Here is a 26,190-nt window from a genome sequence, read left to right on the forward strand (position 1 = left end):
TATGTTAGGTGCCTACATTCAAAATTTAACTTATAAATACATTATTGCAAAATAATCCACAAATTATACATTACAAATAAAAGCATTTATTTACCTTCCCCAACATTTGAAAGTGAGTTTTCACGACACGAGAACGAGCCTTCACATACTCCCCGTTACTCTTCATAATCTATTCAAACATAAATAACAACTTACCGTGTATTCAATATCAACAAAATATCATAAATTTAATAATTTTTTACTAATAATTTATTTTTTAAGATCATTACTTACCTTAACCCTTTTACACCTCGATTTTTCCTTCTTCAACTTCCCTTTTCCTTTTCTCTTCTTTCTTTTCCTCCTTTCCATATCTGATGACTCAGAGGAATCAGATGTGGCATACGATTCAGACTCCGATGAATCAAAAGATTCACCATATGAGGAATCCTCAGTACTATCTTCCGATGTTCCATTCCCACTAACATCAAGTGCATCACAGTCATCATTAAAAGAGTCCGCGCTCTTTCTCTTCCCAGTTTTCTTTACCCTAGCTACTACACTCGGTTTCTGGCCCGGTTTCACTCCCAAATTTTTTTGTATGGTACTGGACCTCTACAAGGATAAATCAAATACTAAATTACACAATTTAACAGAGTCACAAGCATCAAATTTATCAATTACAAAGATCAAAACATACCCCCCTAGTGATCTTAGTAGCATCATTTATCTTTGACTTAGTAGTAGCAGCCTTCTTTCGCCCCATTCTATTAATGAGAAGATCACAACTTCATCAGAATCATTCAACTGACCAAAGGGTCGTTCTACGAATATTCTATCCACACATTATTCTATTTACTGTAATAACCATTACATAACAATTCACTAACAATTTTACAATTCACTTCAATACAACTACATATATTATAAACATTTATTCAACTCCAGTAATTACACTAAAATATCTACATAATTATTTAAATATAAACATTAATAAATCAATTCATTCTATTACTTTAAAACTTTTACTTTAAAACTTTTACCAGTAATGCAAATTTAATCAATATATTAATACACCCAATAACAAAATTTTATTACTTTAATAAATATTATAATCAACTTAATCAGCAATAGGTTCCTCCAAAATCAATGAAGTCTTAACTTTTGGACCACACATGTTTGCATTTTTCTCAAAGAGAAGATCACAACTGCCAACAAATCATTAAAAACACATAATTTTATCTCAATTGCCAAGACAATAACAATCATTAAAAACACATAATTTTATCTCAATTGCCAACAAATGAAAGACAAAGTTTGCTAATTGTCCAAATTTTTAAACAAATTACGACAACAAAAATCCATTTCAAATCCACAATTCTGATAAACTTATTAATTTGGACTAAGTAGGGCTGTCAATTCTCAACCCGAACCGTTGAACCCGCTGGGTTAATCCGTATCGTTAAGAACCCGAACCGTTAATAACCCGTTAATTGGAACCCGAAACTAAACCGAACCGATAATATTTAACCCGAACCCGAACCGTCTCGAAAACATTAACCCGATTAAGACCCGATACCCGATAACAAACCGCCACGCGTCAACCCGAACCGTTCCTACCCGAACCGAATGGACCCGAAAACCGTTAATGACCCGATTTATTTCAACCCGAACCGTTTCGACCCGGGAAAAACCCGTTCACAACCCGAACTGTATCAACCCGAACCGTTTACAACCCGAACTGTTTCAACCCGAACCGTTTACAACCCGAACTTTTTCAACCCGAACCGTTTACAACCCGTAACCCGTTTACTACCCGTTTAATTCAAACCGTTTATAACCCGCCTCGAAAATAAGTTTTAACTTGAAATGTTTTCCGCCATACCAAACAGAGCCGAAATGCTAAGATATCAAATGAATTAAACGAATTCATCAGCCAATTACTCCGTATTATGAAGTCCTAATTACGAGTTTTGTCACCAACTTGCAAGCTCTTTATTGTGTTGCTGCACTTGGAATGAATATTTATGTCTTAATTCCTAATGCGAGATAATTATATTAATAAAATCAACTAAATTAAAAATCAAGGAAAAAATAAAATTATGATGATTGGAATTAAAAGATTACAGTTTACAAATTTCTTTTACGTGTTATAATAAAATTATTAGATTTTGTTTCTTTTACGTGTTATAATAAAATTATTAGATTTTGTTTGAACGGTTGTTAATCAAACGAGTAACTGGACATATATTTCCAATAGGATATATTACTGTATGGTAGGGATGTTAACAAGCCAAACCAACACCGAACATGCTAAGGCACGGCTCGGCTCGAAACTAGTGGATGTCAAGCACGACAAGCCTCCAATATTTGGACTCGGCTTGAGTCCAAGCTGGGCTTGAGTCCGGGCTCGAAACTTAGTTTGAAAAAGTTGGGCTTAGGCTCAAGTCAAAAACTAAAGCTACCCACCATATGCTTTTATAATTTGGTTTCACTCTTAGCATTGCTATGTTTTCAATGTGGGACTCCATGTTTTGTTTAAGTCATCCTACATATTTCGTATGTTTTTATAACTTGGTTTCCCTCTTAGCATTGGCTAAAATTTCGATGTGGGACTCCATGTTTGTTTAAGAGAAAAATTCACCCTACATATTCTTATATAACTTGGTTTCAATCTTAACTTCACTGAAGTTACAATGTGGGACTTCATGTTTATTTAAAAAAATTCAAACAATGAAAGGAAATATTATTATAACAACAAGACTCTAAGTGCATTTAAATAATAAATTATTAATTAGTTTAATTCAAGAATAATCAAATATTTTAAAATATACTTCATTCCTTTTGTGAAGAAAATAGAGTACAAGAGTTTTTTCCAACCAATGTGGTACAAAATCAAACTCTATGCTGAGGGGAGGAGTAGTAGCTATTTATAAAGAAAATAAGATTGGTGCTTGTTTTCTTAACCAATGTGGGACTTTAGTGTGTAGTGGAGTATTATTTAAGGCCCAAGTTGGATTACAAACCGAATCAACCCCCTCCGAGCCAAGCTTTGACCAAGCCAAATCCGAATAGTTTGCGAGCCGTACTGGCTCGTTAGCACCCCTAACTGTATAGTTATAGTCTTGTACAATTAAATAGATGTAAACGGATCTATAGTCTCATAAAGTTATTTATATATTCACATAGTTATATAATTACTGTCATACATAGTTATATACTTGTAAACTTATAATCTCATAAATATATAGAATTAATTAGATAGTTCTAAACTAATAATCTCACAAAGTTATATACTTATATAAGTACACTATATCGTTACAGATTAATATCCTTACATAGTTATAGTTCTGTGGACTTTTAGTTCAAAATAATTATAATCATCAATTCATCAGTTATTAGCTTATTAGAGTAATAAAATATAGAATGTTATATTCCTTAATTCTTGACAATGTTATAAAAGTATAAAACTCATGAATTTGTATTGTTTTATTAGTCTTACACTCTTTTATTGACTCGTATTCAACTGACTAATCGTCTAATCGATCATTAAACTATATTGATCTAATTCAATACCAGCTTATAACCCGAGAACTAATCAAAAAGGTATGTTGTTTTAATTGAATCGACTTAATTCATTAACAATTGAACTTGTTTGTCTCGTTCCGTTGTTGAACATGTTAGGCTCGTTGCTGTTTAAACCAATATGCATGAATGTATGACAAACTTGTATTTACAAAATTTACAAATTCATTACGTATTAATTCATCATTGTCCATTATTAATTACTACGTTATCAGTATTTAGTTCATCAATACATGTTTCATAATACTCTTACATGGTAGGGGAGGGCATAGATTATTTTGATTCCATTTGAATAATATGATTGGTAAATACTACAGGACATAGTAAAAGACATCGACTGACTTTTCTTAATTAAGTTTATGAAATTAATTGGATAGTGAACATTACTACATTAGCTGTTCGTCAAAAAAAAAAATAACATTAGTTATAAATCACGTAATCAAATTGTATGGGCTCTTTTACCTTTTCACTTTGCTTCAATAATGTAGATATTATAATATAAGCGCATTGAAAATTGTGATTTTAATAATAACCCGACATTTTTTGTAATTTGTATCCGAATTGATCTGACTAAACACGAACCCAACCCGATATAAACCCGACCCGATATGAACCCGACCCGATTACAATCCAGCTAAACCCGTTAACGAACCGAACCGAACCGAATTGACCCAACCCGACTACAATCCGACCCGATCTGACCCGATCCGATATGAACCCGACCCGATATGAACCCGACCCGATTATAACCTGAACCGATATGAAACCGACTTAACCCGTTTTTTACCCGACCAAATATGACCCGACCCGATATGAAACCGACCCGGCATGAAACCGACCCAATATGAATCCGACCCGGTATGAACCCGACCCGATATGAACCCGCACTACATAACCCGAACCCGAACCGAACCGTTTAATTTTCAACCCGACCCGAACCGAACCGATAGTAAAATGAACCGGTTTCAACCCGAACCGATGAACCCGAACCGAAACCGAACCGATGACCCGATTTGACACCCCTAGGACTAAGGGTTTGGGGTTTTTAGGCGAAAAAAAAAAAAATTCAAAGTTTTCCAAAGGACAAACCTTTACAATTCTAACTTCAACGACTCAGGACTACAACACAACCTTCGGATTTCTTCGTCAAACTTGGTTTCTGGGTAGATCTGAGCTTGACCTTGAGCTTGACCTTGAGCTTGAGCTTGAAGAAGGAGACAAGAGAGAGAGAGAAGTGAGAGAGAAGGACGGACGATTCGAGGTGCTTGCCTTAACTTATGCCACGCTGGAACCGATGACCACCCACAACCTTCAAACGTGGATTTCATTAACACACATCAGCAATTTCAAATATGGGGTGGAATTACCATTACACCCACGATATGTGTTTGGAATTCCATGCCTGATAGCCGCCACGATGCGCTCTACTAACTGGCGGGGTGGGGGTACGTGGGTAGATTATACTTCCTCCATTCTTTATTAAATGACACAATTTTTTTGTCACATTTGCCAATGCAATATTTCAACCATTAATACCTTTTATTATCAATGGTTAAAAATTATAAAATTTTGATATTATAAAACTATAGGATGAGACGATTATAACAAGACTCCACATGACTATATTTTTTGTTAAATATAAATCACAATTGATGATCAAAATATATTATATGAATAGTGCCAAAAGTACAATTGTGTCATTTAAAAAAGAATGGAGGAAGTACGAACTATTGCGACAATGGCCCCAAATAGTGGCCAAATATAATTTTATCCGATCCTATAAGATATGATCGGGCACGTGAACCAAACCCAACAAGCATACATCGATGACCGGTCCATTTGATAAATCTATGTGATACATGCATGAATAAATCTATAACAAACATTGTTCGATTTTATTCGAGAAAAAAATTGTTCAATTCCGATATAAACATTTGACGGGTACGTACATATACTCTTTATAAACAAGTTCCAATGAAAATCAAGTCTAAAGTATGAACATGAAACTAATTTAGAATTGATTTTATTATTTAATAAAAAAATAAGAAAGTATTTTCGCTTTAATTTAAAGATGAATGTAAGTCTAAAGAAAATGAAAAGATATTGAAAAATAAAACAAACAATAAAGAAAAAATGATTAAAAACATATTCGGTGCTATGATTTAATCCTAGAACCTCCTACAAACTCATTCTTATAGTCAATACCAACTTATCTAACCTATAACATTGAAAAACTAGTTTTATATGCACGCGATGCGTGCAAGATAATATGAAAACAACATTTCCTCCTCCGGACATTTTGTTCCCAATCTCTATCTTTACTTATTTCCTTATACATATAACAACAATTTTGTTAAACACAAAATCCAAAGAGAAACAGTTTATACACCATTATATATTCTAAACAAAAAGTTCACTGTTTTTAGGGATTCTTAACACGTATTTCTCACTGAATACAACCCTCCTTTATGTTTAGTTCAAAGGCAGTTGTTAGCATAACTAAAGCATTACTTTTAGATAAACACAGTTTATGAAGAATTGTAATACAAAAAAAAACCAACTTTAAAAGTTAAAGACGGTATAATTAATTAGTTGACTAAAAATTTTGTACATAGCATTACAAGAAAAATAGGAGAACAACTAAAATCCTATCCTTACAATGTCACTGTTTTATTTGCAGAACAATTACTATAAACTCCAAAAACAAAAATTAATAAACGAAAAGTGAGACCAGCATAGTAATTTAGGCTTGCTTTCTTCTTTGCTTGGACTTGAATGATGCCTTCATTGAAGTCCTCATGGTTTACCTGGAAAATTGGAAACAAAGTTGGTAAGTTTAATAAAAGAGAAAGGAAAATCATAAAAAAATAAAATAGAAGGGAGAGAAACCCATACCTCACATCTTGGCGAAGAGCCAACATGCGATACTGCAAAACAAAACACAGAAACTTGAACTCTGGAACCACATAACTTAAAGATTTTGTGCAGTTGTTCAACATGTTCATTAATCATCAGATTTGAACCACATAATGATTGAACCACGTATCTTTAAACACACCGCAACTAAGTTGACGAATTAAGAATACTGATTGAAATGATGGAAAAGGCAAATAAATAATAGGAAAAAACCTGAAAATCGGATGTGAATCTTGTTATGTGAGTGCGAGAATCCTTGGGGATGCCTTCAGTTCTAAACTTACAGTTGAATGTCACCATTCGCTTTCAGGATTTTCTGAAACTGCTGAAGTAAAAGTTAAAATTCAAAGGAGGACAAAGAATTGACAACTACAACTTAACAAATTAAATTGTAAAATCTGCATAATTGAATTAGGATAGCCTTGCAAATAAAATAAAAAAGATTGTAATTTCGTCTTTTTAAATATCTCATCTATGACTCGTGATTAAAAATCTCAACCAAGATTTCCTATAACTCAAATACAGGAAGCTGCAAAAGATTTAATATTAAATTGATTTTATTACTTGTAAAATCGATTTTATAGATAAAAACTCATATTCCGTTGAAAATATGAAGCCCTCTGTAAATTGGGATCTTATCGAACGATCCGATGTTTGTGAACCAGTAGGCCCCAATATAACAACCACTTTCACCTCTTTCTCCTTTCCTCGAGCCGGTGAATTTGGCCGTTTTCGACGGCAAAATGAAAAGCGGAGAAATTCAAATGTGAAAGGAGAGATAAAGGGAGAGGATGAAGAAGATGGAGTCAAAGAGAGAGAGAGGAGGCGTTCAAAGATTTAGGTTAAGCACACCCTCCACTTTTATAAGGACTCTTCAGTTAACATTGAAAAAACGAATTTCTCTTATGACAATGGTCTATCAAAACAAATAAAATAACAATCTAATAGGCACAGTATTCAGAAAGCATACACCAGCGGGAAACAAATAAGAAGAAACTCGTCAACGCAGAACGTACTAACTTTGGCTAAGCCCAACAAACACACAAAACATATAGCAGCAACAAAGCATATCAGAGAGCAGAACAGAAAAAAAAAAGTGCTCGTCAACGCAATACAGAAGCAGCATAATCTCAGCAGAGCAAAACAGAAAAGACCTAATAATTTTATACGGGGGAGTTTTAGTTCAATGTTGAGGTAAGTCAGGTTAGATAGGCCAGTCAATTCATTGGGTGTGACACCTGTTGCAGTATAGTATAGATCAAGTGACACATGATCATGAATAATGAATCAAGCTGATTGTAAACACCACGAATATTCGAGCTATGATGAAGCACAGTGATAGGAAGGATCCATTATTGCTAGTTTCACATTTAGTCATTTAGAAGCTTAGAAGTTTGCATCATACAAAATCAATCAACATAAACTGACAGAAACCAAAGAAGCTACAAAAATAAAGTTCATGTTTACCATAGAAATTACACCACTACAAATGATTAGGCGATTAGCTACTAAACAGAACCTGTCAAAGTATTGATGATGGTTCAACAACACCTTTCAAAAGATTGGTTCAATGTAACCCAAACGATTGCATATATGATCTAAAGGTTCAACAACACCTCCAAAAACTTAAACAAATGAAATCTAAATTAACAAACACAATGACAGAATTAGAACATTAAAAAAAAACTTCTAGTTAGGTAAAAGAAAATACAGTTCACATGTGGGGGAATCGAAGCAATACCTGGTAAAATACTCGTAGTTAGGTAAAAAAACTGCTCCCTGTCTTCTGGAATTTTTTTGGATAAAACATCATCACGATAATCATTCAAAATTTGAGATTTGTTTTCCAACGTAATCAAAACCACAATCTGGAGGAGGAAAGAAAAATCAATTACCAATACGATTCGGATAAGATCGCGATCTTTTTGAATTATTTTTTCCAGATTTAAAATTTTAAATTGTTTTACCAATATTTTCAAAAGTTGAGATCGGTTTTTCAAAGTACTCAAAACCACAATCAGGAGGACAGAAAATCAGTTACCATTGCGATTCGGATAAGAGCACGAAGAACAGTTAAACAAATTCATAATTTCCAAATACGGATAAGAGATGGGAGGGAGATTGAGATGAGCTTTCATCTGTGATAAATGGAAGCACATCTTTTTATTGTTAGAGGAGGTTAAGGGATTGCGTTACCACAGGGAAGTGCACAGTAACATTTCAGAGGAGTCTATTACCGCCGGATAACGGAATGGGTTACATTTTAATCTTAACAAACACTTAAAAATGGATTGGATTATTTGATTCCGTTTCTCATCTTCAATTTTCCCATACCAAACATGCACTTACAGTTTGATTCCGTTTCTCATCATCAACTATGACATTTTGGTCACTAATGAAAGCGCTAATTAGTAATTACCACATGATCATGCATCAGTCAAGTTTGGAATTGAAAGAATCCAAGTCAAAGAAAATTTAGAAGCAACATCAAGGCCAAGGCATACAATAACAATTGATAACCAAATACATAATGTACATATGCTCATGACTTCATGGGATTCAACAGTAAGAAGAGGATTGCAAAAGGGCTCTATACACAATAGATAATCTCAATGCCAATCACCATAGAAAGCTTGCTAAAACGAAAAAGCATCAAGCAGTCAATCAATTCCGAAATACTTACTTGCGGCATATCATCTTCTCTTGGTTGAATTTCATAGCCAGGGCCATCAGAGAAGGTTCAATAAATATTCCACCACGAAGCCTCAGAACCAGATTGGATAAATCATCCCCAATAATCATAACTCCAGTGGCAGCAACTTATCAATTCAAACAACCAAATTCAAAGAATCAACACACAAATGCAATCAAAATTCAAACACAATAGCATAAAACAACCAAATTCAAAGAATTAACACAAAAATGCAATCAAAATTCAAATACAATGGCATTAAACAACCAAATTCAAAGAATTAACCCAAACATGTAATTAAAATTCAAACACAATGGCATTAAACAACAAAGAATTAACACAAAAATACAGGTTGGTAATATAACACTTTTACGGGATTATAACACAGCTCAGTTAATGTTAGCAAATCCCGGTATTCCCTTGATCAACTACAACTATCAATAATAGTAAAGAAATTGAGTGATATACCTGAGAGAGAAAGATCGTGATTCTGTAACTCGATTTATTCGCCAAATCTTAATCATCAATCAATGGAGCTGGAACAAAATTAAACCCCCAAATCTTAAAAATTTGAAATCGAAAGATTTAAGAAATAAGAGAAATTGAATGTTTTACCTAAGAGAGAGGGATGTAGCGTGATTCTGAGCTCGTTCTTCCCTTTCTACCCCAGATAATTGGAACCCGCCATTCACCAATTAGATCTCAATTTTTTTTTTTGTATGGATTTTTTCGAGCATGTTGATTTTGCAGTAGATGAATAAGATTGAAGGAGAGAATCTGATGGAGGAGAGAGAAGAAAACGAACGGGAGGGAGGAGAGAGAAGAAAACGGGAGGGAGAGCAAAGGGTTTGTGTTGCAGGGAGGGAGGAGAGAGAAGGAAACGGGAGGGGAGAGCGAAGGCGGAAGGCCGAAGGGTTTGGGTTGCAACTGAAGTGTGAAGGCTATATTTGTCTTTTTGCTTGGGGACACGAAAAGTTGAGTTACCAAAACGCCCTCAGCTGTTCCTTTATATAATAGAGATCTGCAGAACTTTAATAAATTAGTAAATTGATGTACCCAGTATTGCATAGCGATACACGACATTTATATAATTAGTAGTAAATAGCGGTGCACGACATTTATTGTAGAATTTTCGTACATGTAAGTTGAAACCAAGTTTCAGTATGAAGCTCACAAATTACAAAAATAATACTCCCTCCCACTACAAGAAATTGTACTATTGACGACGGGAAATCCCGTCGCGAAAGGCCAATAATCGTTGATTAACGACGGGATTTCCTGTCGCGAACCCGTCATAAAAGGGGGCCGTCGTTAATAGAAATTCCGTCGTAAATCCGTCGTACACCCGTCGTAAAAGATATTTGCGACGGTTATTGCCGTCATTGTTTGGTTGTTTTCCCCGTCGCAAAAGGCTTTTGCGACGGGATTTTTGACCCGTCGTAATTAGGTTGTCGTTAAAGATACAAATTCTTGTAGTGTCCGTTCCTAAATAAGTGTCCAGTCCCCATAAATAGCGTTCCCATATAAGTGTTAAGTTTCCATTTTTGGACATACATATTTCCCACTTTTCTAACCACTTTTCCCACTTTTCCACACACTTTTTCCACTTTTCTATAAATCATTATTACGTTTTCTTACACATTCTACACTTTTCAATCACCACATTCTTTTCTATTTGTACTTTTAACATTAAACAATTATCTATTTTTTCTTTTCCCCAAATAAAATATTCTCAATCATTACCTCTTACACGCAATTCAGTTTTATTAAATCCCGTGTAAATGTCCAAAATTGACACTTATTTAGGAACGGAGGGAGTAGCAAGTTGGCCGTAGAACAAAACTGCACGCTATTGAAGTCGTAAAGCAGAAGATATGCAAAGTCAATAAACAACGGCGCAAGAGTAGATAGATACGACAGTACTACGTACGCAATATTATTATTATTACTCAATATTACATACAGATCGAGTATATGAGAAAGTCTGAATCTATAATTATTATAGATTGCAAAACCTATAATGGGGGTAAAATGGTACTTTCAAGTACCATTTGTAATTTGGCCCACCTTTTTTCCTTTCTCCTTTTTATTTCTGCTTCTCTCTCTACAATTCTGTTCCAAAATTTTGAAATTCAATTTTTTTTTAATTAAAAAAATTGCCCAGCAGTAATTATTCAAAACTTGAAAATTGTAAAACCCAACCTTTCATTTACTCTCTCATTTTCTCTCTCCTTCGTTATTTACCTCTTTCTCACCCAAACACTCTTTCTCACGTTTCTACTTCTCCCGCAAGATTGTTCATCTCCTCCAAAATCACCATTGCTACACCACGATTTCTTTCTCTCAGATTTACTTAAACTTACTTTTTTTTTCGAATTTGAGTAATTTGGGCGAGTTTAACGAAGCTTGAAGTTTGGGCGAGTCCGTTGGAGCGAAGACTAATCCTTCATTCAATTCCAGGTAAAGATGAAATATTTCATTTTAATTCCGTAATTTTTTTATTTCATTGTTGTAGTTTTTGTATAATTGAGAATTTTTGCTGAATTTTGTTGAAGTTAGGGTTTGGATTGATGATGAATTGTTTGTTTTTTTTGGTTTAGGGTTTCGTTTGTTTCTGGGTAGATAATCTTGCTAGAAATTCGTTTATTTCTGGGTAATTCATCATTTCGTGCTGGAATGTTTTCATCATTTTTTTCAATTACCGGTGTGTTTTAGTTAGGGTTAGGGTTAGGGTTAATCAAATAATTTCAACCTTTTGGGGTTTTATGTTTTGGAGATGCATGAATCAATACAAAGAATTTATTTTGGGGTTTTGGGTTTAGATAAAGATTGTTTGGTTTGGAGTATGAGTTTATCAAATTTGATATTATATTTTAATTTATTGGCCCGGTTTTATCATATTTGGTGAATGTAAAGAAAAGGCGAGTTCGTTGTTGAATTTAAATATTTGTTGTTATCTGGTGAAAGGGCGGGTGTTGAACTTGTATTATTATGTATTTTACGAATGTATTGTTTAATAATCTGTGAATTGTCTTTATGTGTTGTTCAAAATTGACTGAGAATGTGACTGCCTTGAGTTCAAACCACATAGAATGTGTGCCAAATAATAAATTTGGTACATGGTGGTTCTTTTAAATGGAAAGTTGTATATAGTTTGGTATTCAATCTAAAAGGAATGTTGAATGTTCTTAATCTTATTGTTTATTTACCTAAATTATTTCAGGATGGTTTTCAAAAAGGGACACACTGGAGCCAAACAACCATGGGTGAGTGTTATTAGTTGTTAAATTTGGGTTGTACCCACACAGTGTAATTCTATATTTGGAGTGTATATATCATGCAGTGTAAGTCTAAATTTGGAGTGTATGATGTAGTGTAATCCTTAACTGTGGCATATGATGCTTTTGATGCAGAATTTTGCTGTTAGTGAAGTTGTGCCTGCTGGTAGCCAACCCCTGGAAGCTGGCACCAGTAAGCGTAAGAGGCGTATACCGGAACCGGAACCGGAAAATGAAGAAAACGAAGAAAACTATGAATCTGATGAGGCTGTGTCAGGGGATGATAGTGAGGATTCTCTGTATGAGGATGATCCTCATCTGTGTGAAGTAGTGGAAGATGAAGATGAAGATGATGATGATTTTACAAATTCTGAAGATGAAGGTGGTGGTAAGTCAAATAAGAGAAAGCAGAACAATAAGAAATTGTATGTTAAGAGCCGGCGTGCTGTAGATGATGTGGAAGAGTATGCAGAGGATGCTGGTTATGAGGAGGAACAGTTTGAAGATGAAGGGGATGGCAATGTTCATAAAGTGACAAAGAAGGTGTTAAGGCATCCAGGGAAGACTGTTAGGGGTGGGAATTCAAATGAAGAAGAGATGTTATTGAAGCGTTTGAAGTTATTGAGGCAGAGGCGTAAGGTTGAAAAGGAGGATGAGGGGGGGAAAGTTGTGAAGAAGATGGTGCTGGAGAAGAATAAGCGTAGGAAGGTTGAGGAAACTGGGCGAATAAGACAGGGAGGAGTAACAGAGGGAGGGAAAAGAGAGTGTCCCGTGAAACAAAAGACAGGGCCGAAAAAGAAAGTTTTTCTGCGGGTTAGTAGAGTGACTTAAAAATTTAAAATTTTACTATATACCCCATTTGATATACTAATTTGGTTATGAACTTGTGTTGAAACAGGTTCCTATTCCCCCACAGCGGATGTCAAGGGGTGAATATGCGAGACAACATGACTTGGTACTCCCTCCGTCCCGGAATACTCGACCCGATTTGACCGGCACAGAGTTTAAGGGACTTGAATTGACTTATTTAATTTAATAGGTGGTAGTTGATAGTGGGGTATTATTTTAATGTAGTTAGTGGGAAATGTGTAAAGGGGTGGGGTTGAGGGAGAGTAGGGTTGAATTTTTAATTATTTTTTGTATGGAGTAGGTGGTAGGTAGGTTAATAGGGGTGGAGTGAGAAATAATATAATATTGTTATAATATTTCCATTTTTAGAAATAGGTCAAGTATTAAGGGATGGCCCGATAAGGAAAACAGGTCAAGTATTCCGGGACAGAGGGAGTAGTTGCCACTCAAATGGCTAATTGTGAGCGTAAGGTATAAAATTATGTTTTAGTGTTTGTGTAGTTGTTGGATGGGTATGTTTCATCTGTTTGTCTTGTGTGTTTATAATAAATCCATTTTTTGTAGCAACCAAGTGTTATTTGTCGCACCGATGCGTTCTCGAAGTTGATAGCTGGGTTTGATCAAACAGGGAAGGACTGTGTGAAAAAGTTGGGATTTGGTGGACTTTTGGAGCTGAAAATATCGAAGCTTCCGCGGCAGCTTTGCTACTGGCTGATGACCAGGTTAGATGGAGTCAACAACTTTCTTGTTGGTGGTGACGGGAATTTCATGCCTATCACCCCTGCCCATTGGAAATATGTTTTTGGAATGAAGAACAGCGGGCTGCCTGTTCCGGAAAGCGCTGATGATTTGCCCAACCCTGGGGGGGCTCATGACATTGCTGTTAAATACGGTGAGAAAAATGCAAAAAACACCAAGACATTTATAGGTATATCAAACTCAACCCGTGCTTTGCAAGGTCCCTTGGACGAGGGGGGTAAGATAAAACCCCTAGCAAATCAACGTCAAAGAACTGAGTTCATGGAGAACTTCAAGATTGTGCTGCTGGGACAGATTCTGTGTCCTTCCACTGACGGTGGCAACATGTCCACCAAACTGCTCGGGGTTGTATGCGTTGCGAAGGACGCCGATAAGTATAATTGGTGTGAATTTTGTCACAAATGGCTGTTGGAGTACGCCGTTAATTGCCAGAGGAAGTTTGAAGTTCAGGGATATGCTGCCGAGACGGGTGGCTGTGTGTTGTTTTTGCTGGTAAGAGCTATAGTTTTGTTTTTTATCTGTTGTTGAATATGTTGAGTTTTTGCAAATATTTTATGTGTCTGCACAAAATATATTTCCACTTATTGTTTCAATAGCTTAACTAATTGAATTTCAGGCTTAACTAATTGATTACATTACTTAACTAATTTGTTCCATTGCTTTTACTAAATTGTCCAATTGCATAAATAATTGAATTTTAGGCTTAACTAATTCGTTCAATTGCTTAACTAATTGGTTTCAATGCTTAACTAATCCGTTTTATTGCTTTAACTAACTCGTTTCATTGCTTAACTAATTGGTTACATTGCTTTAACTAATTCATTTCATTGCTTAACCATTGGTTCAATAGCTTTAACTAATTGAATTTCAGGCTTAACTAATTGATTACATTGCTTTAACTAATTCATTTCATTGCTTAACTATTGGTTCAATAGCTTTAACTAATTGAATTTCAGGCTTAACTAATTGATTACATTGCTTAACTAATTTGTTCCTTTGCTTTAACTTAATCGTCCAATTGCATAAATAATTGAATTTTAGGCTTAACTAATTCGTTCAATTGCTTAACTAATCGGTTTTAATGCTTAACTAATCCGTTTATTGCTTTAACTAACTCGTTTCATTGCTTAACTAATTGGTTACATTGCTTTAACTAATTCATTTCATTGCTTAACTATTGGTTCAATAGCTTTAACTAATTGAATTCCAGGCTTAACTCACTACAAGAAAAATCGCTTACAGAGGCACTACATTATTGCCTCTAAAAACGGGGATGTGGCCTCTAATGAGTTTTTGAAGCACAAAAGTGGATGCCTCTAATAAGTCCGTCGCTAATTAGTGTTGCCTCTAAAGCCCCTTTTTGAGGCAATACAATGCTTTGCTTCTAAAAGTCCATACGTTTAGAGGCAACCATATATTCTTGCCTCAAAATATAATTAGAGGCAACCACATATTATTGCCTCAAAATGTAATTAGAGGCATCCATATATATTTGCCTCAAAATATAATTAAAGGCATCCATATATATATATACTTGCCTCAAAATATAATAATAGGTAACCACATATTATTGCCTCAAAATGCAATTAGAGGCAATTGTATATTCTTGCCCCAAAATATAATTAGAGGCAACCACATATTTTTGCATCAAAATATATTTCGAGGCAATACTAAAAATTGATTCTAAAGACATTATATGTTAGGGGCAGTCATATAATTTTGCCTTGAAATATAATTAGAGGCAATATAAAAAGTTGGGGCAACCATATGATTTTGCCTCGAAATATAATTAGATGCAGTACAAAAAAGTTGTTTCTAAAACGATGTATATTTAGGGGCAACCATTTAATCATGCCTCTAAATATAATTAGAGGAAGTATCTTATTTTTAAAATAATGATATTTAAATACAATTTGATAATATATGAAAGGTGTTTAGAGGCAGCAAAAATAAAGCTAGCGTATTTATTTCATACATTTGCAAGCACGATCACCTATAAGAAATAACCATGATAAAATAGCAAAAGTAAACCACACAATTTCAGAGTGCGTCGAGGCGGATATCGGGCATGCAACAACAAACACATATCAACTAAAAGACAAATAGCTAAAAGACAAAAAAAGGAAGTACCATTCATGTAAAAAAAAGTACCATTCTAATACCATTCTGTAAAAAAAAGTACCATTTGTGTTTAGAAAAGTACCATTTAATTTTTTTTTGTCCTTTTTCCTATTTTGTCTTATGTTCTGATATGTATTTGGACACACATATCAGATATGTGTTTTTACTTCCTCCACAATTTCATAGGAATCGAAGATTTATCAACTCCAAAAAATATTATTAAACAAAAGAAAACCAATTGTTGTTCAACCTCAACCAAAAAACACCCTAGGGCTTGCAACAACCCGCAAGCCCAAAACTACCAATAAAACCACAAAAATAACATGTCTTGGAATAGTTGTCAAAAAAATGTCTTAGACGAAGCCTGATTGGTATATTCAGATATTTCTATCACTACTGACAACTTTAATGCATGATTAAAGTTCAATGGATTGGTGCATAAACAAAACTTTATAAAAAGTCAAACCAAATCAACAAAAAGAAGAACAGCAGAACAGCAGTGTCAGCCAAACAACAGTATCAGCAGAAGAACAGCAATATCAGAAGAACAGCAGTAGAACAGCAATAGCAAGGCAGCAGCAGCTAAACTTCTAAAAATTCCACTTGACTAAGTCACTTGAAAACCCACCTTGGACTTGAGGAACTGGTAAATTGGGCATGTATTTAGACCATTCACGTCCACCTGTTGCAGTCAGTACTAGTAGCAGTCATGGTGTGTTGGGGAACTATGGTTCTCTAGAGATTCTAAGATGGTGAATTTACTAACAAACCTTATCAAAAATTGGGTATCAGCTTTGAATCTTGTACATGCAAAATTCTTCATTTCAAGTTTGAGCCAGGTTCTTGGCCACCTAATTGATTGAGCGGGAATGCTAAAATTTTAAAGCCTACACAAGGAAAACAATTATCATGTCATTTATCAGTCTGCAATATAACAGAGAAGATCTTAAGATTATCAAACCAATAAAGAGCATTTGTTTCCAGAAATGCACTTCGATAGAATTAAAAAAAAATACAAGCTTGTTTTGAGAAGAATGCCAAAAGAAACAAAAATACTAAAGGGACTTATTGAATATGATTACTCTTTCTGCTTAAAGTACGCATAACATCATGTAGCACTAATAGATGCAGTATAACCATCCCAAATTGGAGGAATTGCACCTGCTAAAAGGACTTTCTTTAACCCCTACAGACAACAACGTTGTTAGGTACTCAAATAGAAGCAGTCACCAAGACAAGAATTATTGCGAGCACACCACTTCACATATCAAAAGAAACGTTTAAAAGAAAGATTTTTAGAAGTACAATTCAGACAGTTAAGCATGTTAAAACATATTTACCTAGTTTTATGAGCTGTAGTTTACCACAAAGTTCAATTAAACATATAAATCGCTGACCTTTTCTCTTTATTCTGACATAAACTCCTCGCGGATACAAAGGTCTGTTGTATCTATCACCCAGACATAGTATACAATATATATAAGAATTTTTCAAATAACATTTTACCCTTAGCTTTTGAGGCGACAGATGTAGGTTCATATATATATTCAATAGTTGCAGCAGAAAATAATGCTTGATTTTGCTGAGGAGTGGCAAGACATAGTTCAAGCTCAAAAACAGGCCTACTTTAATATTGTCTCCGTAAATGAGTAAACAAGAGCAATCAATTCATAAGTTTACAAAATATATATGACTCACATGAGCCACCCTAAATAGTAAAATCTTAATACTCCATACTTATTCATAAACTTCGTCACATTTTCAGAATAACCAACACTTTATTATATAAATGAAAACACATGTCTCGTATTTCATCAAAGAAAAGTAAATTTTCATCAATACATCGTCCATGCAGTTTCAGGAAAATTTTGACTTAATCAAATGACATTTCCTTACACTCTATGTTTTACCAGCCTGAAAATCAAAATTACACATTAAAACTTCTTTGATAATACGTCCTGCTGATATACTACTTCCTTCTATAGTTCTAAACCAAAGATCTCAGAAAAAACAACACTCATATAAACTAATTATTCTCTTTAGATGCAATGTAAATAAACAATAAACTACACTGTTTACACCATCTGAATTCAATTGAAATGCATCTCCCAACTATCAAACATCCGTTTCAAATGGAGAGCATCACAGCAGGCCGGTTCTATAGTCCATAAACATCATAACCTACTAGTTCAATATTATGATACAACAAAACAGATTCAACACCAAAAACCGACTCATAAGCTTACACATCAATCGAGCAAGACATTGGCAACATTCAACATTCCCCCAAACACCCACCATTTTATGCAGCAATTGCAATTGCAGGATCATTTATTTAAGGTAAGTACAAAGTAAAATTCATAAGAAACATCATCATTTTCAATAGCTAATAGCTGAAAAAGTGCCAAAAAATCAGTATTAAAAAACCCAACAAACCTTGATCTTGAACTTGGTCTTTGGAGCATCTGTAATACAAGGTCTGACTTCATAATCAGAATCATCATGGTTGTTCAGGGTCACTCCACATCATCATGAATCAAACCAAAATCAGAAACAAAATCAATAACCCTAATACCCAAGTTACTCAACAAATTGAAGAGAGATAAATCAAAGCATTTGAAACAAAAAAGAAGAAAAAACTCATAAACACAACTCCAGATCTAAATTCACCTGGAACAAAACAAACAAACTCAAATTCATCTCAAAGGGTTCCTATTCTAGAAATAATGAAGGAAAAAAACTTTAAAACAAAAAACTACTTGGAGTGAATGAGTTCAACATATCATTGACGAGTAGGGAGTGGGGAGGGCAGGGTTGCCTTGGCTTTCTCATTTTTTTTGTTTGTGCGCTAAAAATATCCAGGAAGCTTTCAAATCGAAGTGAAAACATGGTAATTAAACTTTTTGATCGACAACGGTTTGAGTAGCAGTTCTTCCTTCTACTCTTTCGTGCTTCTTCTTCAATTGTGGCGAATTAGCAGGCGGGGAAGATGAATCAACATAGTATTAGAAGAAATGAAATCTAATTTGTCTTCGCCACTATTTGAATGGAGACGAGAATTTGTATACAATGACAGTTCACATCCACAAACAGAGGAAATTTACAGGGAGATTGAAAATCTATCTGTCAATTCAATTGCAGAAATCAGGAAAGAAAATTAAAAAATAGAGAGAGAAGAGGGTAATACCATTTTGAGGAATTGAAGTCCCGTCGGCACATATAACCTAGTTTGGCCAGCTTTCTTGCAATGGCGTCTGACCTATACCGATTTGAGGGTAATGGAAGTGAGGAGAGAGAAAGCGAAGGAAGAGATCGAATTAGGGTTAAATTGCTTTAATTTTTCAATTAGGCGGGAGTTTTCAGCCATTTTATTTTCGGATTTTTCACCAAATGCCCCTGAGGTTTACTTTAATGCACCAAATACCCCTAAACTTTCCAAAATGCACCAAACACCCCTGACGTATGCAATAATATCATTAAATGCCCTTTTGTCTGACGGACGTTAACCCTCCGTTAGGCAGTTAGTTCGTTAAAACATAATGCACCGAATACCCCTGAGGTTTGGTAAAAAGCACCAAATACCCCTGAGGTTTGGTAAATTTTTTTCCAAAAACTAGCCGTTGAATTTGAATAATATAGTCGTTGCAGTCACCCATACACTAATTTCCCTTATATATACCATACCCAACAACAACACCACACTGCCCTAAACCCCAATCCCCCCCAACTGCACAAACAGTCCACCCCAAACCCCCACCTGCACAACCAGAACACTGCAACAGGAGCACCAACAACAAGCAGAACCCTGCAACACCAGCAGCAGCAACAGCAAGAACAAACAACAACAGCAGCAGCAACAACAAGAATAACAAGACAGCAGAGCAACAAGAACAAACACCAATAGCAGCAGCAGCAAGGACTTCAACACAGCACAACACCAGCAGCAAGAACAACACAGCAACAACAAGAATAGACAACACCAGCAGCAAGAACAACACAACACAACAACAACAATAACAAACAACAGAAGCAGCAACAACAGAAGCATCAACAACAGAAGCAGCAACAACAGAGCAGCAAGAACAACAACACAGCATGAGTTCTTGTTCCAATACATCATCATCCAATCTGTTTTCATACATACTTGTTCCAAACAAATGTTGTCCTATTTGTTCCAAAAAATGTGCAATAAAAAGCTCCGAGACATCCAAAAATCCACAGAGGCTATATTACAAGTGTGATCCTTGTAACCATTTTATGTGGTGCAAAGGAAGTGTTCTACACCAAAATCAACAACACCAACAGCAACAGAGCAATATAGAGTATGAGGGAACATCGGAAGACAACGACAATATAAGTGACGAACTGAAGAAACTGAAGAAAAGAGTGAAAGAGCTCAAAAAATTCCAAGCTGCAGCAATTAAAATAGGAATTGTAATGTTTTTGTGTCTAATGTTTGTAGTAAAGAAGTAATCAAGACAAACAATGATGGTTGTAATGGCACGAGCACATGAATTTCATTTATCAATAATATGCAAGTCTTTGAACTCGTAACTGAAATAGTTTGTTTCCAAAATAAACCGAACATCAAGTTGTGGGTAGCTTTACAAAAAAATGCCAAAATGTGCCACAACCTAAGTTGTTTTTCAAAATAAACCTAAGCTTTAAAACAGAAATACTAAACTGAATCCTAAGCTTACTTCTAGTTATGCAGCTTTGGACTTCTTGCTGCTCGATGCATTAGATGTTGGAGCCTTCCTCTTCCTAGCACCAGATGTTGATGCACCAGCAGAACCAGCAGCAGCTGCAGCAGATTCTTTCCTCTGTTTTGCAGTGGAACCTCCTTTACAGGTTCTTGAGTTATGCCCAATTTGCTTGCATTTCCCACACTTGACAGTGGTGTTTCTTTTCCCCCTCTTCTTCTCATGAGCACCTCTTCTTCTCTGCTTGGCTGGTCTGCCAGCTGCCCTTCTCATTAGTGGGGGAAGAATCCTAGGTAGCTCAAATGTAGGCCACTGTGTTGAGTCAGGCATGGGGTGAATATGCTCTGAGTATGTGAGCTTATAGGCTGCCCCTTTGAAGTAAGGAGAAACAAAATCTGTAGGATTGAGTCTTTGATGGTATATTACCCTAATAGCATGCTTGCAAGGTATACCACACCCTTGCCATTTCCCACAACCACAAACTCTAGCAGCAAGCCTAATAGGGAACTTCACATGACCATCTAAAACCTCAAATTCACCCCCCCCAGCATTAGTTGCATAACAGAACCTCGAGTCAGCACTCCTCTCTTCAAGCTCCTTAGTAGCATATGGCGTCAATTGATCGGGTCCAATGTCAACAGCTTTATCAAATCTGGCCCCGATCTTCGTCATGCACCAAGACCTTATTTCTAACATAACAGAATACAATAATTGGCATCACACATTTTAATGCAAAATAAATACCCGACTCGGAAACTTGAACACATACCCGACTCGGACACTTGAACACAAACCCGACTCGGACACTTGAATACAAACCTAAATAAATAAGTTCCAATGACACAAAAATAGGATAAAATGTAAAGGATTACCTTCAAGAAGTGACAAAACAGGAAGATCCCTAAAGGGTTTGGTACACGCGTTGAAGGATTCCACAAAGTTGGTGGTGTTGTGATCACAAGTGACCCCAACATCAAACTTGTGTCTGGACCACTGTTCAGGCACTTTGTCAAGATATCCCACTGCTTCTGGGATGAGTTTGCCAATCTTTTCCATGGCTTTGTTGAAGACATATGGATTGTATGCATCAGCAGCAACCCAGAACAAGTCATGGAAGGCTGTGCCACTGTATCCAGCTTGTCTGCAGTTGGTATACAGATGCTGAGCACAGACCCTCCTGACTGCTTTGGGGAAAACATCATACAAAGAAGATTCTACTCCCTGCATAACACAATTCCAAGTTTCAATAACTAGGGAAGTGAACCAGAAAACTGAAAAAAATATAAACAATACTACAAATAATAAAAACCAAGAAAGGGAGGAGTAATTACCCTCATTCTGTCACTAATAAAAGTCCAGTCATCCCTCTGGCACCCATGTTGAACAAACAAAGCCTTCAAACTTCTGAAAAAATAGGACCATGTGTCCATACTCTCCGTACTCACAATGCTATAGGCTAATGGAAAAATCTCATTATTCCCATCGATAGCAACTGCAGTGAGGAGAATTCCCTTATAGTATCCACTCAAATGTGCACCATCAATGCCTATGATAGGCCTACAACCTCTTAAGAAACCCCTAACTTGTGCAGCAAAGGAGAAAAAGCAAGCCTTGAAACGGGGTGTCACGTTACCAGAATCTGCAGTCCAAGTGACCAAGGCATAACTCCCAGGATTGGTAGATTTGATCATTTCAGCATAGGATGGTAAAAGGGCATATGACTCATCAAAACCTCCATAAATTTGCTGCCTCCCGAGGCTTCTCACCTTGTACATCAACCTCTGTTTCACTTGTACCCTATAAATCCCCAATGCCTTTCTTTGAAGTGTCTTAATTGGGATTTCTGGATTTGCTTCAATGTCAGGAAGTAGTTTGGTGCATAGCCACTGAGATGTCACCATGGGATTCTCCTCAAGTCTCCCACAAGACTTGTGCTCACTGACAAGAGTTTTAATGGCCCAACTGACCCCATCCAACAACACACAGGCATGGATCCTCCAATTACATGACTCAACCAGACACATTGCAGTGAATCTGGTTGTATCAGCTGAAGGAAATAATGCCCTTGGTCCAAGTATGCATTCTATGATAAGTCTAATAAATGCGGTTCAGTATTAATTAACAAGTTAATAATTCAGTGAGATCAAGTGAGCTGAATGCCTAGCTAGAGGCCGCTTCAGTTCAAGTGGAATTAATGATATTAATCCACAGCTTACTCTTGACTGAACCCGTAGGGTCACACAAATAGTACGTAAATGGATCAAGTATTTAATAGCATTAAATACTCCATCTATGAATATTCGGAACCGACGGATCTTGGTTTCAGTGGGAGCTAAGATCGTCACAGGCAAGGAATGAATACTCCGGAAACGATGATATTGCCGGAAACGGAAATATGGATCGTATCGGAAATATAAATATTATCCAAGTCGTAGATGTTGCCGGAAACGGAAACATGGTACGTGTCGGAAAATATTATCGGAAATGGAAATATTGCCAGAATCGGAAATATTGCCGGAAACGGAAATATTGTCAGAATCGGAAATATTACCGGAATCGGAAAATAATTCCGGAAACGGAAATATTAAATATTTGTTCGAAACGGAAATTAGTTCCGGAATCGGAAATATTAAATATTGTTCGTATCGGAAATAAATTCCGGAATCGGAAAATTTAATCGGAAGCGCATCGTACGAATAAGCATCGGACGAGGCCTGCCGGACGAGGCCCAGCACGAAGCCAGGCCATCGCCCAGCAAGCCAAGCGCGCCGCACAAACAGCAACGCCAGGCCCAGCGCAAGGCCAGGCCCAGCAGGCTGCGCGCAGCGCACAGCACGCGCAGCGCGCAGCGCGCGCGGGCGCTGAGTGGGCTGCTGCTCGCGCGCACGCATGGGGCCCATCGTGGCTGCCGTGCGTGTGTGTGCAAGTGTTTGTGTTCGTGCACGTTTCCTAAAACATGCAGAGTTCGGTTAATGATTAAATTCCTAATTCTATTTGATAAATTAATTAAATTAGAGTTCTTGTAGGATTCTAGGTTTGATTAATTTGTATCTGAATAGGATTTCGATTCCCTTTCCATACCGCTATAAATATGAGGCTAGGGCTCACAATTTATAACACAAGTTTCAAAGTATTCAAAGTGAGTTTTTGAGAGAAAAATTCAGTCACACATTTGCCTATAAAGTGCCGAAAATAATAGTACCTTAAGGGCGATTCTAGTTGGTCAATCTTAAGGCGGATCCGGACGTGCTGTGGACTATCTACGGAGGGACGACACTTGGAGTCCTAAAGACTTGTTCTTGTTCGGTTCGGGCGCAGCTAGGGAAGGCACGCAACAAAGAGTATGCATCTAATCTATGCTAAATGATTATGTGTAAATAATATGTTTTCCTGGGTTTATGGTTTTTCCGCATGATTTATGAATTGTCATATGTATCATAACCTAACATCAGCCTTTTCAACACTCACAGCAAATCCCTCTTGAATACAGAAGTCTCTGAAGACCTCCATGAAGTGTGTCTTGCTTTGGAATATCATCCATGGTTGCAACTTGATAGTCCCCCATGGCATGCTTCCCACAACTTTCCCATTTGCATACAAATTATCCAGCTTATTACTCCCATCTAAATGACCTCAAAACTTCTCTCAGAAATTACCTCCTTAAGAACATCTTGTTCTTCATCTTCTTCAATTTCTTCGTCAATGAAATCGCCGGAGTTGAAACCAGTTTCACTATCACTCTCACTCTCCTCAAAATTTTCATCATCACTCTCATCATCCCATTGCTCCTCTTCCTCCACATTGTATGCAGTGGGTTTCCTCACCCTTGAACCAGCATGCCTTCCCCCCCTCTTCTTAGGAACAAACTCACCCGTCTTCTTAGCATGACTTCTGGAAATTCTGAAACCCCTCCCTTTGTTTAACTCAGCCCTGTTAGGAGGGGGTGTCTGATCTGGCTGGTGTTCTGTTTGATGTTGTTGCTGCTGTTCTGTGGGTTGGTGTTGCTGTTGTTCTGTTTGTTGTTGTTGTTGATGTTCTGTTTGTTGTTGTTGCTGATGTTCTGTCTGTTGTTGTTGTTGCTGTGGTTGTGTCTGTGGTGAGGTTGGTGGTGGTGATGGATTATTTGGTGGTGGTGAGGGACTTCTTGGTGGTGGTGATGGATTATTTGGTGGTGGTGAGGGCTCTCTTGGTGGTGATGGAACATTTGGTGGTGGTGAGGGCTCTCTTGGTGGTGGTGAAGGCTCTTTTTGTGTATTTGGTGGTTGGGAACCTCCCGGGGAAAGGCAGTCAGCATGTTGTGAGCTGTAAACACGTACGTACTCTACGCTTAAATCCTCAACATCATACACAGGCACCTCAACTGCCACTGTGTTTGCCAATTGCTCCTCCAAATCCCTTTGAATCTCAGCCTCCCTTTCTAACCTTCTCCTTTCCTCTTCCCTCTCCCTCTCAAACTCCTCAGCTTTCCTTCTAAGTTCTGCAGCCTTCCTTTCCTTCCTATCCTTCCTTTTCTTAACTGCAGTCCTAAATTGGATTGAAGTTTCCTTCTCATTTGCCTTCTCTATCCATATTTCCACAGTATCTGTGCGCTTAAATAAACCCCACATGCCCATCAAACCAACATCATTCAACAATTCTACTCTTTTATTCGTACTAGGATTAACATAAAACAATCTAAATAAATCGGGAATCAGAACATCTTGCTTAATAGAATCATCAAACAAGTCATCAACCAAATCCATGTAGTTCGTTTCATCAGTATCTTGTACCCTCACATCAAAATTCCGATCATTATAATGACATAACAACCAAATTGCGACCATCCTATACAAACAATAAACACAACACAAAAATTCAAATTAATGAACTAAATCATTAGGCAAAACAACAAAGCACAACCAGACACTATGTTTTACCATTAACACCCCAAAATTCAAGTTAACCCATCTCATGGAAAAATCACGATTTTAGCAAAACCCTAACCCTAATCAAAGCAAAATTCGCAAAAAATAGCACCAAGAACAAGAAACGAATTGAGTGAACTAACCTTGACACAATTTTGATGAAGTTGAAGCCACAAATTCCAGTCTTTTGCTCTCCTTGCACCCACTTTTGTAGGACTCGCGAAAACTGCAGATTTTTGGACCAAATTGTCGATCTTTTCGTGGGGATTTACTTCGACTAACTATTGCGAGTTGTTTTACACAAATCCCAGCGAATTTCGATCTTTCTCTCTCTTTGGTTTGGTACTCAAGTGCTCTCTAATGGTGTAAGAGAACAGAGAGAAATGTCGAGGAAGAAGTTGGGA

The 26,190-nt window shown here is 36.5% G+C and overlaps 2 protein-coding genes and 1 long non-coding RNA gene across 3 annotated transcripts; all 3 read right to left on the reverse strand.

Moving 5' to 3' along the window:
* Positions 1-6,144: 6,144 nt before the first annotated feature.
* LOC130459548 (uncharacterized) lies at positions 6,145-10,510 on the reverse strand. Its single transcript, XR_008919019.1, has 7 exons — positions 9,788-10,510; positions 9,641-9,708; positions 9,164-9,299; positions 8,222-8,348; positions 6,694-6,802; positions 6,460-6,491; positions 6,145-6,371 (listed from the first exon to the last, which is right to left on the reverse strand). It is a non-coding gene; the product is annotated as an uncharacterized lncRNA (long non-coding RNA).
* Positions 10,511-16,375: 5,865 nt separating this feature from the next.
* On the reverse strand, positions 16,376-22,906 carry LOC110792351 (uncharacterized). The gene is made up of 6 exons (XM_056842336.1): positions 22,214-22,906; positions 21,755-22,103; positions 19,367-21,571; positions 18,616-18,698; positions 16,950-17,066; positions 16,376-16,861 (listed from the first exon to the last, which is right to left on the reverse strand). Exons 1-3 carry the CDS (start codon positions 22,904-22,906, stop codon positions 20,886-20,888), a joined length of 1,728 nt encoding a protein of 575 aa, XP_056698314.1. The 3' UTR covers positions 16,376-16,861; positions 16,950-17,066; positions 18,616-18,698; positions 19,367-20,885.
* A 1,599-nt stretch (positions 22,907-24,505) lies between these two features.
* Positions 24,506-25,963, reverse strand: LOC130471966 (uncharacterized). Its single transcript, XM_056842337.1, has 2 exons — positions 25,930-25,963; positions 24,506-25,706 (listed from the first exon to the last, which is right to left on the reverse strand). Exon 2 carries the CDS (start codon positions 25,703-25,705, stop codon positions 24,506-24,508), a length of 1,200 nt encoding a protein of 399 aa, XP_056698315.1. The 5' UTR covers position 25,706; positions 25,930-25,963.
* Positions 25,964-26,190: the final 227 nt, after the last annotated feature.

Source organism: Spinacia oleracea, chromosome 4 (genome assembly GCF_020520425.1).
Source record: "Spinacia oleracea cultivar Varoflay chromosome 4, BTI_SOV_V1, whole genome shotgun sequence".
Lineage (NCBI taxonomy): Eukaryota > Viridiplantae > Streptophyta > Magnoliopsida > Caryophyllales > Amaranthaceae > Spinacia > Spinacia oleracea.

Coding starts and splice junctions, on each gene's coding strand:
- LOC110792351 (XM_056842336.1), bottom strand. CDS start 22,906: ATGTGTCTGGTTGAGTCATGTAATTGGAGGATCCATGCCTGTGTGTTG. Junction 22,104..22,213: donor TTATTAGTGACAGAATGAGG/GTAATTACTCCT, acceptor TGTGTTATGCAG/GGAGTAGAATCTTCTTTGTA. Junction 21,572..21,754: donor TGTTTTGTCACTTCTTGAAG/GTAATCCTTTAC, acceptor CTGTTATGTTAG/AAATAAGGTCTTGGTGCATG.
- LOC130471966 (XM_056842337.1), bottom strand. CDS start 25,705: ATGGTCGCAATTTGGTTGTTATGTCATTATAATGATCGGAATTTTGAT.